The 18633-nt window shown below is 46.1% G+C and overlaps 1 protein-coding gene across 1 annotated transcript in view; it reads right to left on the bottom strand.

Annotated features, from left to right (window-relative positions):
• The window catches only part of LOC126539906 (alkaline phosphatase-like), a 91862-nt gene that overhangs the window by 17335 nt on the left and 55894 nt on the right, over nucleotides 1–18633 (bottom strand). Inside the window, exon 5 of the mRNA XM_050186724.3 lies at nucleotides 12500–12640. Coding sequence (XP_050042681.1) covers nucleotides 12500–12640 — 141 coding nt within the window. The remainder of the gene's footprint in view (nucleotides 1–12499; nucleotides 12641–18633) is intronic.

Here is an 18633-nt window from a genome sequence, read left to right as displayed (position 1 = left end):
GCAATGTCTTTCCGACCTGGCGGCTCGTGTGGTCTGGCTAGTTCGCGAAGTCGAACTAAAGTGGCAACGTTTCGCCGCCGAAGCCGCGGCCGAGCGAGATCGCCAGCGGTGACGTCGGGCCGAGGACCCGGCGGATTGCGCCCGCGAGGCACAGCAGCGACATTGTCGATATCAACGTGGCAGGGGCGGGGGTTACTTGGCCGGGACCAACTCCCGCTTTGACGCGAGTTGCTGGAACACAACAGTTGCAGTGTGTGCGGCCGATTGTGGTTCGAACACAACTTGTCTACCATCGATCCAATCCGTTCTGAGGAACAGCTAAATAGACACCGGGCAGGAGATTTCAGCTTCGCTGGATTACCATCGGTACGGAGTGCATGGATGATGTTTTTTTATTTGATTTACCTGTCTGGTGAGGACGCACATGTGTCTAGTTAGAGTATAGAAAAGTAGGTTCAAAAGTTACAATGTTATCCATAGTAAGCTGCTCGTTAACTTACCTGCAACAGGTTGTGAGGCGCTAATGCTGTTAGCGAAAAATAAAGAATACAGGAGAGGCTCCTCCACTCCTTCAACTCAAAAAATAACGCAGCAACGAACAGACACTGATGGCGCTGCGAGCGCATGCGACCTCAGTGCGCCTTGCGTTTGGGGCCGCTAACATATAACGCGTTTCTGCTTGTGTGCCCCAACGCAAACGCACCCAAGCGCTAGGGACCCCAACGCCTTGCGTCCCCTAAACTAAAGCTCTATTGTCACCAGTTGAGTCTGCTGTCCAGCACAGCGCCCAGGAAACCAACGGTCACTTGTCGAATTGTGTGGGCCGCAGCTGTCAACTGCAACCGCGTAGCGTTTCGTTAAGGTCCAGGGAAAAGAAAATTGGAGGACGCTTAAGCTTCGCCTTCAAGAGTGGAACGCGACAGCGTTCCCGTCGAGCCGCCAAGGGGCGTAAGACAATGGGCTACGGCGCAGCGATCACTTACGAGGCGCCCCGCATCGGACGCGGTGAGCGTCGAGCAACGGAGCGTTCGGCGCGGCAACGAAACGTGCACCTGAGCAAGCGGAACGAACCAAAGAACTCGGTGTCTCGGAGCCCCGGGGAAACGATGCACGCCAGCCAAACGTCGTGATCGGCACGGCCAGAGAGATAGACAGATAGTGATCTAAAGAATGGAAGGACGCTTGATTCTGCAACCCGTGAGGGAGCAAAGAGAAACGTCGTCAGGGGAGAGGGAGTCCGGACGCGACGTGCCTCGCACCTGTCCCCGCACAACCCCAATGCGCGCGTGGCGCGCCACCTGTCGGGGCAGCGCCGTACATTGAGAGGAGGGGGTCTTCTGTGTTTGTCGCAAGATGGCTCTGCGTGTGCGGAAAGCGCTGAAGAAATGTAGCGGAAACGCACTTCGCTACTCGTGTAACTGCGACTTCTGTAAGTTACATGTTCATAATTACCGATATACACCGCAGTATAACTTTCTACGGCTCGTTTCTAAGGCAACACCGCATTCACTAGAGGCGCTTTTGGACCGCTTTGAAGCATCGAACTGGTGGCTGAGTGTTCGCCACACACTGTGCATGCACGGAAGCATTAACAGATCGACAGGGACTCCCTCTGGTCCCGCGAACGCGTACGCATATTAGACATGAGCGCATTGTTCAGGCCCCAGCACATGAATACTTCACTGAAAGTGTGTTATATATACGCGAATTTTTCTGTGTAAAGAGTGATCCTCCTGATTGGCTAAGTGCTTTGGACAAAGTGACTAGCCTACATCGTTCTTATCACACCACACTGATCCGGCATTGACTAGTTATTTGTTATGCCAATGTAATACTCACATTGTATTTTCTTTTGCCAAGCCGGTGATAATAATAAAAAAAACTGGTGGCTGAGTGGTAACGTCTCCGTCTCACACTCCGGAGACCCTGGTTCGATTCCCACCCAGCCGATCTTGCAAGTTGTTTTTTATTTTAGAAGAGTTAAGTGCTGGGCTAGTTGGTGATCTTGCATACTGAAAAGATTTTGCGCCTAAAAACAACACACACAAGAAAGACGACGATGATTTTTATTCATGAAGTGTCTGCCGGGATTTATCACTCACGGCCAACGCCGCGGACGCCGACGACAACGGCTTTTCTGCGACACGAGCTCCTTAACGCTGTCGCGTTAAAACAAGGGATTCACCTGTCATATTCTCCCCAAGCATAAAGACAGCCTTTTTTACAATTACCACAGCCGTAAAAAGTAGGTCTGGCTGCTGAGCAAGAATAAGCACGACGTCGCTACGCACTGCACTCAAGAACAGCCACAAGTGTGGGGACTAAGAAGAGATCATCACAGAAGTGGCTCGTTTGAAAAGGGAATTAAGAGAAGGAGTTCAATGAGCATTTCTTGTTGTTTCTTGTTGATAGTCGGTTCCCACCAAAATTCATGTCTAAAGAAGGATCCAGCGGCATCGCCAACGCTCAGCTAGCACTACTGCTCGCTGCATGGTGTCTCTTTGGAACGCGCTGCTAACAATCACCTCGCCGACTATCCCTCTGCCCAATGCATCGCCTACCTGCACCAACCAATCAGGAAAACTAAGCGCCGCTGTTCAAGAGACAAGAACTCCGCCGTCTTCGAACTGCCCAAGTCCGCGCTCGTCTCCCGCTAACATGGTTTCTACTTTTTCGCTTGTGGACACAGGCACCACCGTTTCTATTACGGCCGCTACACTCACGAGCCCATCATAATTGGATTTCTCCGCTCTTTCTGCCCATGCGCGAGGAGCAGTGGTTGCGAGAGAGAAATATGGGGATTTTGGTCCTTGAGATTTCTCTTCGCCTAGGTACTACGGGGAAGAAAGTTGTTAGCTCCGTTCGTCTCTAGCCGAGCTTGCAACACAATCAACAGAATGCATGGCCGGCAAGGCGAAGAAGCCGTGTCCAAGGTGACTTTGTTGCTATTTTGTTGCGACGGTAGCATATTAAATTTTTATATTCGCAGGGGGATACGCTTCGAAGTGAGGTGTCTTCTCGTATGACTCTAGTGGCAAAGCGTTATATCGTGCCAATGCATTGTTCATTGGTGTCGTTTAGCAAGGTCAGCATACCGCACACTTCTGGAGATGCGCGGGAACGGCAACAGTTTATGAATTCGACTGCCGTGCCGATGCGAGTTTGTTGCTTTTCTGGGTTTTTTTTTTTTTTTTTTTGCGGCGGTTTCATATTAGATTCTGATAGTCGCAGGGGGATACGTTTGGACCTGAGGCGTTTTCTCGGATGACTTTAATGGCAAATAATTACGTCGTGCTGATGCATTGTTCGTTAATATCATTGAGCATACCACACACTTCAGGGGAATCGCGGGAACGGAAACAACTTGTGAATTCAACTGCCGTGCCCATGAATTAGTTCTTAATGTAACTGAGCATACAACACACTTGGAGATTCGTGGGAATGGAACATTTTGTACTCTATATGTGAAAGTACTAAAACTTGCGTCGCCATGCAATGTGAGCAGTAAATCGTTGTGAAAGCTGTACAGCCACACTGGCAAAACACTACGCCCTGCGGATGAATACGGAACAAATGTATGCTAAAGAAAAATGGTCGCCATGCAATTTCATAGCAGTAGACCCTTGTGAAAGCTGTACAGTAACAGTGATATTGGCTACGTGGTGCAGATTCGTAGCGATTCTGAGGTGCTAGTGCGCAAGGGTAATTAATGAAGGAGCGCGTATTACTAATTCCGGCTGTTACGATGTCTAGCTCCTATACGGGGAACTCTATGTGGGCGAAACAAGGGCTCAGATCGCTACAACCGCGGGCGAAATAGCTCTGAAGGCCTGCCAGTACACTTGTTGGGCGTCTTCATGCTTTTACTGAGACAGGAGACAAGACAGCAGGTGCGAACGTATATCACACTATGTCCTCTGACAATGGCCGCTTTTGACTCTTGGTATACTTCGCCGCAATACACTGCGCACGCTTGATTGCGCGACACTGTCACCTTGCGGCAAAGCTAACTTTAGGCAAACGGCATTCTGCAACGCTCGAGCCATCTTGTCCGTCACTGCGGATAGAAAACGCACACACGTTCAAGCTATTTGAGCTGCTTCATTTTGTCGATGTTTACCCCTCTTTACTGAATGAAGAGGATAACGTACGCCTTTGTGGGTAATTTAAAAGATTGATAAAAAGCCTGGTAACCTATGTGCAGTCAGTGAAAAAACACTATTTATGCAGGTGTCCACTCTACTGCAAAAAATAAAAAAAGCAATTCAGTGATGACCCTCTGGAGGTGGATCCGCACCTATGTAAGCACAGCCGGCTCATCAGTCGCAAAGTAGGAGCTGAAGAGAACTTTTTAATGCTCATTATACACATTGATAGCGATTCATTTGTGGTCAGCCAGTGACAAACGTATTGTACTAAACAGTGAGACTTCGCCTTAATCCGCAATGCTCACATGGCGAACAGGAGAGCAAAAGGTGAAAACAATGTTTTCATACAAGGCAAGTCATCCACGTAGTGGAATTGCGTTTATCGTTGGTGTAATGTTGACGCACTTACTTTCTGAAGCCCAACTTTTACTGCAGCTTAGTTTCCGTTGGTGCAAGTGCTTCTACTAGAAACATCCAAACTATGATTTATCAAATAAGGTTGCCGTCTTGTAGTTTAGAAATTTTCCTCCGGTGTTAAGTCTTTTCTGAGTCTGGAAGAGCTGGCTGATTGCACAAACCACGTAGCCAATATCAGTGTTACTGTACAGCTTTCACAAGGATCTACTGCTATGAAACTGCATGACGACCATTTTTCTTTAGCATACATTTGTTCCGTACTCATCCGCAGGGCATAGTGTTTCGCCAGTGTGGCTGCACAGCTCTCACAATGATCTACGGCTCAGATTGCATGACGACGTAAGTTTTAGTACTTTCACATACAGAGTACAAAATGTTCGTTCCCACGAATCTCCAAGTGTGTTGTATGCTCAGTTACATTAAGAACTAATGCATCGGCACGGAAGTTGAAATCAAGCTGTTTCCGTTCCCGCGATTCCCCTGATGTGTGTGGTATGCTCAATGTTATTAACGAACAATGCATCAGCACGCCGTAATCCTTTACCATTTAAGTCATCCGAGAAAACGCCTCAGGTCCAAACGTATCCCCCTGCGACTATCAGAATCTAACATGAAACCGCCGCAAAAAAAACAAAACAAAAAAAAACCAGAAAAGCAACAAACTCGCATCGGCACGGCAGTCGAATTCATAAACTGTTGCCGTTCCCGCGAATCTCCAGAAGTGTGCGGTATGCTGACCTTGCTAAACGACACTAATGAACAATGCATCGGCATGATGTAATTCTTTGCCACTAAAGTCATCCGAGAAGACACCTCACTTCCAAACGTATCCCCCTGCGACTATAAAAATTTAATATCCCACCATCGCAAAAAATAGCAACAAACTCACATTGGACACGGCTTCTTCGCCTTGCCGGCCACGAATTCTGTCGACTGTGTTGCCAGCTCGGCTAGGGACGAACGGAGCTAAGAACTTTGTTCTCCGTAGTACTTAGGCGAAGAGAAATTTCAAGGACCGAAAGTCCCCCACATTTCTCTCTCGCGACCACTGCTCCTCGCCCATGCGCAGAAAGAGCGGAGAAATCCTATTATGATGTGATCGTGCTACACTCTGCCGTTCACTGGGCAAGGTTACCACGCCGCTCTCTGGACTGTCGCTTCACACGGCAAGCGCGCAACACATTACACCTCTGACAGTCTGTATTACCCGTGTGCTTATACGTAGTCGAGTTTATTGTTCTATCTGCCTGCGCACGTGACGCCATCCTCGGGAGGGACTTCCTACCCCGTCACAATCCTGTCATCGACCGCGCACGCGCTGAAGTTGAATTTTCACCAGTGTGTGACGCACCATCCCACGAAGCTCTAGATCGGCCGCCTAAACTTCTCGAGCGCGAGGACACCAACATTCAGCCTTGCCTTTCTGCTTTTGTCCCAGTTTTCTGCGGTGCTGTCACCGATGCTACTTTCATCACATCGTCTGACATCTACATGAGTCGCAAAGCCGTTCCACTACTTTTTGCAATGCTTGACATCGCTGCTGGCCTCAGCAATATTCTTGCGCACAATCCACTTTCTGCGTCTGTTAAATTGCTTTTCGGGGAATGTCTCGACCTTTTTTGACTCATCGTTCTTTGTTAACGTGCCAGAAAAACCTTGCCATATTGACTCCAACGAACTACACGCCCATTTAACGCTTGCAGAGCCGTCCAGTGACATGTTCCCGAGTTCCATCGCCCATACCCTAACACCTGCCGAACACTCTGAGGTTCTCCAACTTTTGCACCACTTTGGAAATTCGCTCGCTGTTTCCCAGCCGCATCTGTGCCGAACTTCTGAAGTGCAGCACCACATTGGCGCCGGTTTGCACCAGCCGTTGCGTGTAAAAGGCTACCGCGTCACTGCCGAAGAGCGTCGCGTCATTAGACAGTTTTAGAATAGCGTTTGCAACCAAACCTAAACACATATTGCGTATGTAAAGTAGCGTTGTGCTCATTGCGCATGTTCCGAGCGTTAATAGACAGTTTAGGATAGCGTTTGCAACCAAACGTAAACACATTACGTACGTAAAGAAATAGCGTCGTCCTCACTGCAAATGCCCCGTACGTTATTCGCTTGCTGTGGTTTATGTACGCTATGATAATGTACTTTATTTTGCGAGTGTAACGTTCGTAATTTACGGACGGTAAGAAACAGCGTTGTCGAACATAGCGGCCCGCATGGCTCTCGCTTCAGCGTGAATTCTCGTGATGGCTGCTCTCTCACTTGCGCTGGCTGCCAGTAACTAATGTAATGAGCTTTGGCCTTCCCTAAACTCACTTGAAAGGTTAGTAATGAGCGCACAGCGCGTCCATTTTCTTAGATCGTTGGGCGATTCTGCCGCTCGTAGGCCTAACGAGACGCGCCTGCATAGCAATAGCAGGAAGGTTTCTAATGGATCGTATTGGCTTGTATACGATTGGCACGAGGCACCAGACAGCTCCCTGTTTTATCACGTCTTCTTCACGTTTGCATTTCCGTACGGCAAACTAAAAGACTTTAAAGGACGCGCACTGTAATGTCCAGCAAATGTGCTTACGTTTAACGTAGGTATAAGGCGGCAAACGCTATTCTAAAACTGTCTATTCAGTTTCTGTGGTTGACGTGCGCTATGACAAAGCACGGTATTTTGCTAGTTTAATGTTTGTAATATTTAAGGACGCTAAGAAATAGCATCGTCAAACATGGCGGCACCCATGGCTCCCTGCTTCAGCGTGAGTTCTCGTGATGGCTACGCTATCGCTCTCGTTGATTGTCACACTATAGTAACGGGCTTTCGCTTCCTTTAACCTCACCTGAAACGCTAGTTATGCGCGCATAGCCGGTCCGATTTCAGAGATCGTTCGGCGATTCCGGCGTCCGTAGGCTTGACGAGACGCGTCCGCATAGTAACAACAGAATGGTTGCTGATGAATTGTCTGGGCTTGGATACGTTTGTCACGGGGCAGCAAACGGCGTCCTGTCCTTTAACGTATTCCTTACGTTTGCGTTCCCACACCTTAATGTCAAAGTCTTGAAGGGACGCGCATCACAACGTCCCGCAAAGGCGCTTGAGTGTAACGTACGTAAAGCAACAAAACGCTATTCTAAAACTGCCTATATTAAGACCAAGCCGAATATATGCCACGTTGTGGCGCTATTCAACCATTCCAAAGTCCTTCGGCATCCACTGTCTGTCGTTTTCATTCGCAAGAAAGACGGGTCTATTCGTTTTTGCGCTGACTACCTTTGATTAAATGAGGTAACGCGCAAACACGTCTGTCCTTTGCCGCACACTGACGACGCCCTTGACAGCCTTCAAGGAGCAGAATTCTTTTTGGCACTATATTTGAGTTCTGGCTACTGGCAGGTCTCGATGGCTGAAGCCTATCGCCAGAATCCTGGCTTCATGACACCCAACGGCCTATAAGTATTCAATGTGATGCCCTTTGGACTTTGCAACATCTACGCAACGTTTGAACGACTGATGGACAATACGCTGCCAGGCCTCAAGTGGTCTATGTGTCTATGTTATCTGAACGATGTGGTTTTCACCTGGTTTTCCTACCCACTTACTTTGCCTTACACACGTTTTGACGTGTCTAACCAATGGCGGCCTGCAACTCAACCTCAAAAAGCGCCGCTTCGCTGCCCGAGAACTTACCTTCTTATTAGGTTACACCGCGTCCAAGAACGGCTTTCTACCCGTCCATGCGAAACTTCGTGAAGTCGCTGAGTTCCCGAAGCCTGCTAACATTAAAGGACTTCGCAGGTTTGTGGGACTTCGCTCATATTTCTGGCGCTTTGTTCGCAATTTTGCATCGATCATGTCGCCCTTGACCCAGTTCCTACGCCGTGGCGCGGGCCTGTATTCCTGGTCCCTTGCATGCGACATGGCGTTTGCTACGTTGCCTCGTCTTTTTACCTCCCCGCGATTTTGACCCGACAGCTGCAACCGAAGTACACACGGACGCCAGCGGAATCGGTCTCAGCGCTGTCCTCGCGCAACGACAGCCCAGCTGCTCCGAATACGTCATCACCTATGTGAGTCGCACGCTGGCAAAAGCTGAGGTAAATCACAGCGCGACTAAAAAAGAGTGCTTGGCTCTAGTACGGGCACTTGGTAAGTTCTGCCTATACTTGTACGGTCGCCCATTCTACCTGATAACTGATCACCATGCGCTTTGTTGGCTCACTATGTTGAAAGATTCATCTGGCTGCCTAACACGCTGGGCACTCCGAATCCATGAGTACAACATACGACATTCGCGTCGTCTACCGCTGTGGACGCAAGCACTCCGACATAGGCGCCCTGTCTCGTTAACCTTTACCTCCAGAGTCAGCCTGTGGAATCACCTGCACTTCATGTCATCTCTAGACCTTGGCTCAGTTGGCACCGAACCAAGCCGTGACTCGCGGATCGCTTCTTTTTTCGCCTATCTCTCTGGATCATCGACCATCCCTGTATCCCGACCCCTCCGAGGCCAAGCTGGTGATTTCGTCCTTCCTGATCGGCTGCTGCACCGACGCAACTACACCCGAAGGCCGTCAATAGCTACTGACCATTCCCCGCAGCTTAAGGTCACAAATAGGTGCATCGTTTCACAATGATCCGCAATGTGACCATGCCGGAGTACTTAAGACATCAGAACGCATTCGTCATAGCTACTACTCGCGTGGAATGTACACATTTGTACGAAAGCTTGCTCAGTGGTACTCTGACTGACGATGTCGCATATCACCACCTTTACGTGCGTCTGGAGCCTTACAGCCGTTTCCGTGCCCTTCCAAATCCTTCTATCGCGTCGTCGTCGACCTCTATGACCCGCTTCCAATGACACTAGATGGCAATCGGTGGATTATGGCTGCTAGAGACCATTTGACAAGCTACGTCTAATCTGCTGCATTGCCACATGCTACAGCGCGGAATGTAGCTCATTTCGCCCTACATCGCTTCTTCCTTCCACATGGCGCACCTCGAGAAATTCTTATTGATAGAGGTCACACCTTTCTCTCCGAAGTCGTCGAATCTCTGTTTTCGGAGTGTCACACTATTCCTCGAACGAGCACGGCATACCATCCGCAGACTAACTGGCCCACAGAATGGTTGAACCGCACTCACGGTGATATGCTCGCAATGTACGTAGCATCTGATAACGGTAACTGGGACCCCGTTCTTCCTTTTGTAACGTTCGCATACAACACCGCGATACAAGCAACTACAGGATTTTCACCTTTCTTACCCCTGTATGAACGCGAGCCTTCGCATACCATCACTTCCGAGTGCCCACCTGTGTACGAAGTTGCCCGACAAGCCAAAGAGTGCCGCCCGCTCGCGCGCACCTTTACATCACAAGAACAACGGCAACAGACGGAAGGCCGCGCCGAATCACTTCCAAATCCCATCTATGATCCAGGGTCTCTTATATGGCTGGCTGTTCCTTGCCAACTCCTCGGCTTCGCTCAAAACTCGTCCCAAAGTACGACGGGCCTTACCACGTCTTGGAGAAAACGTCCACGGCGAATTCTCATTTAACCACTTTGTCCATCTGACGAAATGCGCCAGCGTAGACGTGACCTCGTCCACGTGGCGCATCTCGAGCCCTACCGTAACCTGCTTGTCTCCAACGACCGCCAGGATGGCTCTTTCTCTGCGGGACCGAATTTGAAGAAAAAGACGCGCCTCAGTGCAGCAGCATCGCCAACGCTCGGCTCGCTCTCCTCGCGCCGCTGGTCGCTGCATGGTGTGCCTTTCGAAACGCTGCTTCGCCGTTCCTAATTCTAGCGTCCTTGGAGGAACGCATCGCCTGTAAACCTCGTATCACATAGAATGAAGTGAATAGGATTTAGGTCTGAAATTGTTCAGTGAGCTCGCTGATCTTGAGCACGAAGTACCGTTTCCCAACGACTCCTCTTTTCTCTTCTTGTATAGCTAGCTAGGCGTCCCAGTCAAGAGGCACCAGTAAATGCGTAGACCGAGTGATTCTTTGGCAGGCTTATTACTGACAAAACATATCTTTGGGCTAGCTGGTTGATATCGTAGGTAAAGGCAGGCCAGCGCTCAAAAAATAAAAAAAAGCGAAGCGTGACACAAAACGGCACCACCCTGCTTATACCTAAATAATAAATCACCTTGCAAGGGCAGGTGTATTGTGGCAAAAGGATCTTCCCCGAAAGATGGCGCCGAGATGGATACAATATATGAAAAAAAGAGAGGATATCCCAATATGAGGTGATTCGCTGGGGCATGTATGCTTCTTTCCTTTGAAGGATACTTGCAGCTGTGTCCTAGACTGCTCGCGGACTGCATAGTAAGCAGTTGACGGAAAGCAAAATGGGTACCTTCATCTGTCTGGACATCACAGTGATTCAAGGACGCCATCATGGATGTTCCCTGGCAAGTCGCCGATTGTAAAAAGGGGGAAATTAAGAGTGACAATGGCGACGTCCCTGCTGAAGACGCTTTTACGCTCGATATTTTGATATACCACAATCTCAGTAAACCTTTCTCACTTTATGCGCCGGTCATCTTGTGTACACTTCGAGTTGACTACATGTGGTGGCTCTTGCATACTGTTAATTTGTTACGGGTACGTGGTTGCGGTTGCACTTAATCGTCGTCTGGTGATTATTGTGTGCTTACAAGTCACGAGGCAGATTTACCTTACGGCAATCGGTCTACGATTCTGCGCACTGAAAAATGATATGGGCCCAAGACTCACGAATGCGAACTTCTTTTTTCTGTTACCTTCACTAATACATGTTTCAAATCATGCAAACATGCAGCCTATGCGACATGACTCGATGACTAGTGTGCCTTGTATGTAGCATATCTAAAACTGCCAGGTCAGTTACTTTATTACCACTGTTGAGCAAGCATTTGTTTTTTGGCATAGCGCACACGAGATTGTGCAGCTTTATAGCAAATTTGTTCGCTGGCGAAATCTTTAACTATGTCAGTAACGTCATAAAGTATGCAAGAACTTACATTTATCATCAGCAGGTGTGATCTGTGAAGGTACTTTTCTGTAGCTGTATAAGAAGCACATAATAGCCAGGAAATTATTTTCGGAATTTAATACTCAGTGTTGCCCATGGCCGGGCCGAGTTTACCGTGTTGTAGGAGAAACGTAGTAACCTTGTACTTTGTAGTTTAAGTGCGACAAACATGCTGAAGCATGACGTTGGTAAAACTCGCTGTTTGCATACAAGTAATATTTTGCAATCTTTGCACCACAGATGCTGACTATATTAATTACGAGGGCGTACCATATGCCAAAATAATATTCCAAAATAAAAGATATTGAGGTCGATCTATCCCAACACTTCCAGAACAAAGATTATATCAGCGGTTTTACGAAAATTATCGCCTTCGAGTTTGACAGTCCTTGCCCAACGGCAACTGAACCGGCGTCATGCCCTCACGAATTAAGTGCGGGTTGCAAGATTTTCTTTCCAAGTTTAGAAAGGTTTCTAAATATGCCGTAGCCTGCTGAAACTCAATAAACCAACGGTGTCCATGTTGATAACTCCCCACACTTTGTGCCTCATTACAGAAACGTTACGCACTCCGCATTATTTGCGTTTGCGAATACCATGCGAAACATGCAATTGTCAGAACGCTTATGCAAAATCTTTTCAGTGGAGCGCCTGAGCGAGCACGGAAAGCTAAGGGCTACCATAAAGCAAGAGTCTGTTATCCCAGTGTTATAGGGCCATCTACGATGGTACTTTTTTTTTCAACAAATACGAAGCATTGCACATCATTCTGTGGTAATGCACCCCAGTGTAATACAGCGGCTGCTTCCTCCTTCCCCTTTCATGCATATCACATATTTCAGTGAATAATCTAGGTTGTAAACTTGCCAGAAATTACCAGGCACGTATTTTGGTGCGAAAGATGTTGCCCAACCAACCTTCGACAAGCAAAATGAATCCCTTCGGAGACTTCTGCAATATCTCCAGTGCCACTCTCGTCATCTCCGGTAAGCTCGGCTTGGTCGTCTTCAAGCTCCGCCGCTCGAACGAGTATGGCAGGTGGTCGCTGTCGAAGAGGCCTGAAATTAAAGAGTCTTTCCTTCAATACAGACCAGAAAATGTACCTGTAAGCTAACAAAATCTACACAGTTTACATTATTATCCGTGTTTTTTAACACACGAATGAAGGAAACAAACGAACAAACGAGTGTAGAACTTCCGGCGCTTTCAGTGAAAGTTACCCGCCGCGATTGCTTAATGGATATGTTTTTGGGCTGCTAAGCACGCGGTTGCGGGATCGAATCCCGGCCACGGCGGCCGCATTTCGATGGGGCTGAAATGCGAAAACACCCGTGCACTTAAATTTCGGTGGTGTAAATTTTCGGAGTCCCCCACTGTGGGGTGCCTCATAATCAGATAGTGGTTTTGGCACGTAAAATCCCATAGCCACTAACAATAGTTGCAGAGCGAATTTAATCTTTCTTTACATTTCGTTGACTTTAATGCTGCACGAATTATCTTGTACTAGTGCGCAAGTAGCCCTTGTTGGTGCTATCCATGGTTCCTATCGAAAAGACAGCATCCTTCGGAAATAGCGAATAAAAAAGGAAGGACTGGACAAGTTTCCGTTTATTGAGCATTCTATTTCACACAATGATATGTTAAAATACAATTATTCAATATTCATGCACAATGATATTATTTACAGAAAAAAACAAATAAAATTAAACAGCGAAAAACTTGTAAGGAAAGGCATTAAACGCTGCTGGGAATAGCAGCTTGACGGAATTCCTGACCTTGATATTTTAGAGCAGTGTGTCAACAAACTGTGAAATAAAATACATGTACAAAAAATAAAGTCAGTAAACAGTGTGATCAACAAAAAGTGAAAGAAAAATACTAAACATACAAAAACATCACATAATGAAGAAAAACACATACGTTTATAAAAAAACAAAAAAATCGCTCTTATGACTGAGCGCATTCAGCGGTGCGACATGGCGTTTATAATTACATATTCTTGCCATTCTTTCCTTGTCATTGTATCAGCGATAATACCGTCGATGTTTAACAAGTTTAAAAAATTTTTGGCATAATGTAGTGTAGACTTTTTAAAACGTAGCAAGTACGTGAACAAATTTATTTACCAGGTGCCTATTTTCCTGATGTTAGGTGTTTCAGGTGATTATGTTAGTTGGCATAGTGCGAGAAAGTAGTTGCTTCTATTTGTCAGACTATGCTTGTATTTAACTAAAAGGTTAAAATTGCACAGCTGTTAGAATTAAAGTACAGTATATGTTTTGAATGAGATGAACGAGCATCATGTGGATCACAGAAAACAACCTTAATCTAGTTCTGGGTGGTGATCTTATTATTGATTTCTTATCTTCTTCTGCGCGTAAATGTGAAGTCGACTGCATATTACACAGCAATGGATTCACTAATGTCATAAATAAACCGACACGGCTAGAGACAGCGACGGCAATTGATGTCTTCATTAGTAACTGTCGAGTTGACTGTCTTCACTCAGGAGTCATTAATGTCCAAATAAGTGATCATTTGCCCATATTCTTGCTTGTAGGTTCCTTAACTCCTCAAAAAAAAAAAAACACGTGCTTCCTGCGGTACTATACCGGCGCATAAACCAAAACACAATGAATTCTTTTCGGTCAGCACTTGCAGGTGTGAGCTGGAGTACTGTACTCCGCGAAAGCGATCCAGAGGACGCTTATAATTCCTTCATTATCACATTTAAGTCTGTTTATGAGCAAAGTTTTCCATTTGAGAAGCTAAAAAACCTTGTAAGACTTGTAAACCCTGGATGAGCGCCGAATGTCTTCAAATGATAAAACAAAAACAAAAAACGATCTTTACAACCGCTTCATCAAAAGCAGATCACAGGATGACCTGGTGCGTTTTAAGACGTATCGAAACAAAGTCACGTCTTTTCTTCGCCGAGCAAGACAAGAGTATATAGAAAAGTTATTCAACCCAGACGTGTTAAAAAGGAGTGACCTTGTATGGAAAACAAATCAAATTTTGAATCGAGGTGCACATGCCAGCGGCATGCTTGATGTCTTAGTAGACAACATACCAGTGGCTGGAAAATTATTAGCCGAAAAATTTAAATGATTTTTTCGTGTGTCTGGCAGACAGCAATAGTGCCCCCCCGAATGTCAAATGCCTGGACTCGCGAGTTCCTTTCACTGCATTCTTGATGCGAACAGACACCAGCGAAATCGAAGCTTGCCTCTTGACCCTCCGCAACAGTAGCTCACGGGACATAGATGACCTTAAGATTCTGCCAGTAAAATATGTAGCAGATATAATAAGCCCAGTCCTAGAACATATATTTAATTGTTGCCTCAAACATGCAGTGTTCCCTAAACGAATGCAGATTCCTAGAGTAACCGTTATTCATAACGGTGGAGACAAAAACGACCTATCAAATTATCACCCAATTTCTATTCTTCCTATTTTCTCAAAGTGTTTTCAAATGATACTGTATACGCGAATGTCTAGTTTCTGTGGGAAATTTAATATACTAACGCCAAGCCAACATGGTTTTAGGAAGAACTTTTCGACAGAGATTGCACTTCTAACCCAAAAAGAACTAATCTTAGAGTCCTTTGAGCAAAAGCTTTTCACTCTTGGCGTTTTCATCGATTTCTCGAAAGCGTTTGACCGCATCAATCACCAAACAATGTTCGCCAAATTCTAACACTACGTTTTTCGCGGGAAATGTCTTGATATAATTAGATCCTACCTCAGTTCTCGCGTCCAACAAGTAACAGTAAACAACGAACTATGAGATGTTAAACATATTTCTTCTGGCGTTCCGCAGGGAAGTGTTCTGAGACCTCTGCTTTTTCTCCTTTATGTCAGGGACATAGTCTGCTTAAGTAAGATCCCAACATTTGTGATCTACGCACATGATACTACTCTGTTCTTCCGAGCAGCACATCTACGAGATCTTGAACAGCAAGCTACAGAGTGTCTGCGCCTACTTCATGAATGGTCTAGTTCGAACTCACTAATCACAAACACGAAAAAAAGTAAAGCTGTATTATTTAGGCATCGTAACAAGATTGTTTCTACTCCGTAGATCTGCTTAAAGATGGGTTCCTCGTCCATTGAAATAGTTCCCGTGGTCAAAAGTCTGGGTGTTTTCTTTAACAAAAGTTTATCGTAGGACGAGCACGTTGAAATGGTCCGGGGCAAGTTGTCAAAGGTTGTTGGTATCGTGTCCCGACTGCGATATTTCCTAACGAAGCGTGTTAAGCAAATGCTGTACAACGCATTGTTTTCTTCAGTCGTTAATTACTGTATCTTGGTCTGGGGCACCACGTCATCTACCAATATCAGACGGCTACACATGCTTCAGAAGAGAATTGTTCGAAATATTGTTAATGCTTCGAGATTTGAACATACCGCACCGGTCTTTGCGTCACTTGGCATCACCCCCCTTCCCCAACTGCATGAAAATTTACTATTAAGGCGGTATAAAACAAGTATAAGACAGAATACTACATTTATGTTAGACCTGGCAATGTTGAAATGCAAGGAACTTAAGTATGCTACCCGCACTGGCGTCACGTGGTTTGTGCCTAAAACGCGAACGAATTATAGTCGCCAAATGCTTAGCTACATTCTTCCACAGACGTTAAATAACGCGCTGTAAATTGATGTAAATTTATGTACTGCTGAAACTTTTGTCATAGTGTTTTGTGCTTGCTTTTGTTTTGCCTGTAATGTTCAAATGCCGTTTCATTTGTGCCAATGTTACTATTGCGAATGCTTCGAATGAGTGAATGAATGTTTGGTTTTTATTGGCGCAAGGGCCAGGTATGGCCAAAGAGCGCCAAGCCTGTGTTGATGAATTCGCAATGTAGTTATGAGTTCAATGAGGTTCATGTGACTTGGCTCTAAAGGGGCCTTAAAAATAGTCGCTCTAGAGTACGTAAAATCTATCTTTTATAAGATTATGTCGATGATAATGACATGTTCTATGAGCAATAAAATCCATCGTGAGAGAATGATGCATTATAAATGATGTGAGATGGTAAAATTACCTGGAGCCCTACTGCCTCGCCAGAGCCCTTGAAACACAAGGGCCTGGAGGCATGTGCTATACAGTATGACTATCACAGCGGCATCCTCTCTAGAGAGGAAGCGCTACGAATGTATGGTAATGTATGGGAATGTATGTGTAGGACAACATCTTTGAGGAAACCTAGGACTGTGTCTGTGTTAAAAAGCGGCTCTGGACCGAGAAACAATACAGGATGAAGAGGAATGTGTTGACCGTATGCTAAGGAAAAATGTCTCCTTCTCAGATTCGGCTTTCCGACGCTCCAGGAGGACGTGGAGCACGGTCAGCCTATCCCCGCATCTGCCACAGGTTGGAGGGTCGTTTCCAGTGAGTAAAAAGTTATGGGTGCCAAATGTGTGTCCTATTCTAAGACGACAGAATAGGACATCTGTCCAGCGTGATTTTATTGCAGAAGGCCAGAACCCTAATTGTGGCTTTATTACGTGGAGCTTATTATTTGTTTCCCTGTCCCACAAGCGTTGCCAGTAGTTTCGCAGTTTCCTGCGCAAGAAGGGCCTCAGATCTGTGACAGCGACTGCAGCGGTAGGATGAACAGAATACGATGCAATTGATGTGGCCATCTGGTGCGCCAGAACGTTACCTTCGATGCCCCTATGACCCGGCACCCAGCACATGATGACATGCTGGTGACATATATACGCTTTACATAAGACGGAATATAGTTCATTGATTACTGGATTTTTGTGCTTACAAAATGACATCAAAGCCTTCACAGCGCTTAGGGAGTCCGTATATATAACAGATTTTTTGAGTTTTGTTTTCATTATATGCTTTACAGCCGACAGTAGTGCGTAGGCCTCAGCCGTAAAGATGCTTGTTTCCGGATGCAGTACATCGGATTCCGAGAAGGATGGGCCGACGGCTGCATAGGATACCCCCTCGCGTGACTTCGATGCGTCTGTGTAGAACTCCGTGCAGGAGTGTTTGTATTGGAGTTCCCGGAAATGCATTTGGATTTCAATCTCTGGAGCGTGTTTTGTAACTTGCATGAAAGATACATCGCATTGTATCATTTGCCACTCCCAAGGAGGTAGCAGCTTAGCTGGAGGCATTAGGCGATGTTTGAGGACTGGGACATCCATTTCAACACTAAGCTCCCTCTTACGAAGTGAGAAGGGCTGTCTTACAGAGGAACGATTACGAAAGAGTATCATATGTCATATCATTAAGGGTATTAAAACACAGATGTTCAGGATTAGAGTGGACTTTCAGGAAATATGTTTGGCTGATGTATGTTCTCTGGAGATGGAGTGACCACTCATTTGATTCGACATACAAACTTTCAATGGGACTTGTTCTGAAAGCGCCAGTGGCCAGTCTAATTCCTAAATGGTGAACCGGATCTAGCATCTTTAGCGCGCTCGGGGCTGCAGAATGATAAATCACGGCACCGTAGTCCAATCGTGATCGAATGAGGCTTTTGTGAAGATTCATCAAACATTTTCTGTCGCTGCCCCATGCTGTATGGGATAAAATTTTCAGTAAGTTCATTGTTTTTAAGCATTTCACCTTGAGATATTTTATGTGTGGAATATGTGTAATAAATGTTAGTTTAGAGTCAAGTATGATACCTGAGAACTTGTGCTCTTTGTTCACAGGGATTTGCTGGCCATACATTTGGATATCGGGATCTACAACGAGGACTCTCTTTCTTGTGAAAAGCACACAAGAACTTTTGTTCGGGTTCACTTTAAATCCGTTTTCGTCTGCCCATTTAGATACTTTGTTCAAGCCCTGTTGTACTTGCCTCTCACACACTGCAAGGTTGCAGGATTTGAAACCTATTTGTATATCATCTACGTAAACACAATAAAAAATGGCTGGCGGTAGTGAAGCACGAAGGGTGTTCATTTTCACGATAAAGAGTGTGCAGCTAACCACACCTCCTTGAGGTACACCATTTTCTTGTATAAAAGGTCGCGACAATAGATTGCCGATTTTCACGCGGAAGGTACGTTT

The sequence above is a fragment of the Dermacentor andersoni genome, chromosome 2, assembly GCF_023375885.2.
Source record: "Dermacentor andersoni chromosome 2, qqDerAnde1_hic_scaffold, whole genome shotgun sequence".
Taxonomy (NCBI): domain Eukaryota; kingdom Metazoa; phylum Arthropoda; class Arachnida; order Ixodida; family Ixodidae; genus Dermacentor; species Dermacentor andersoni.
The sequence above is the reverse complement of the archived record's forward strand: the minus strand, read 5'-3'. Positions and strand labels throughout refer to the sequence as shown.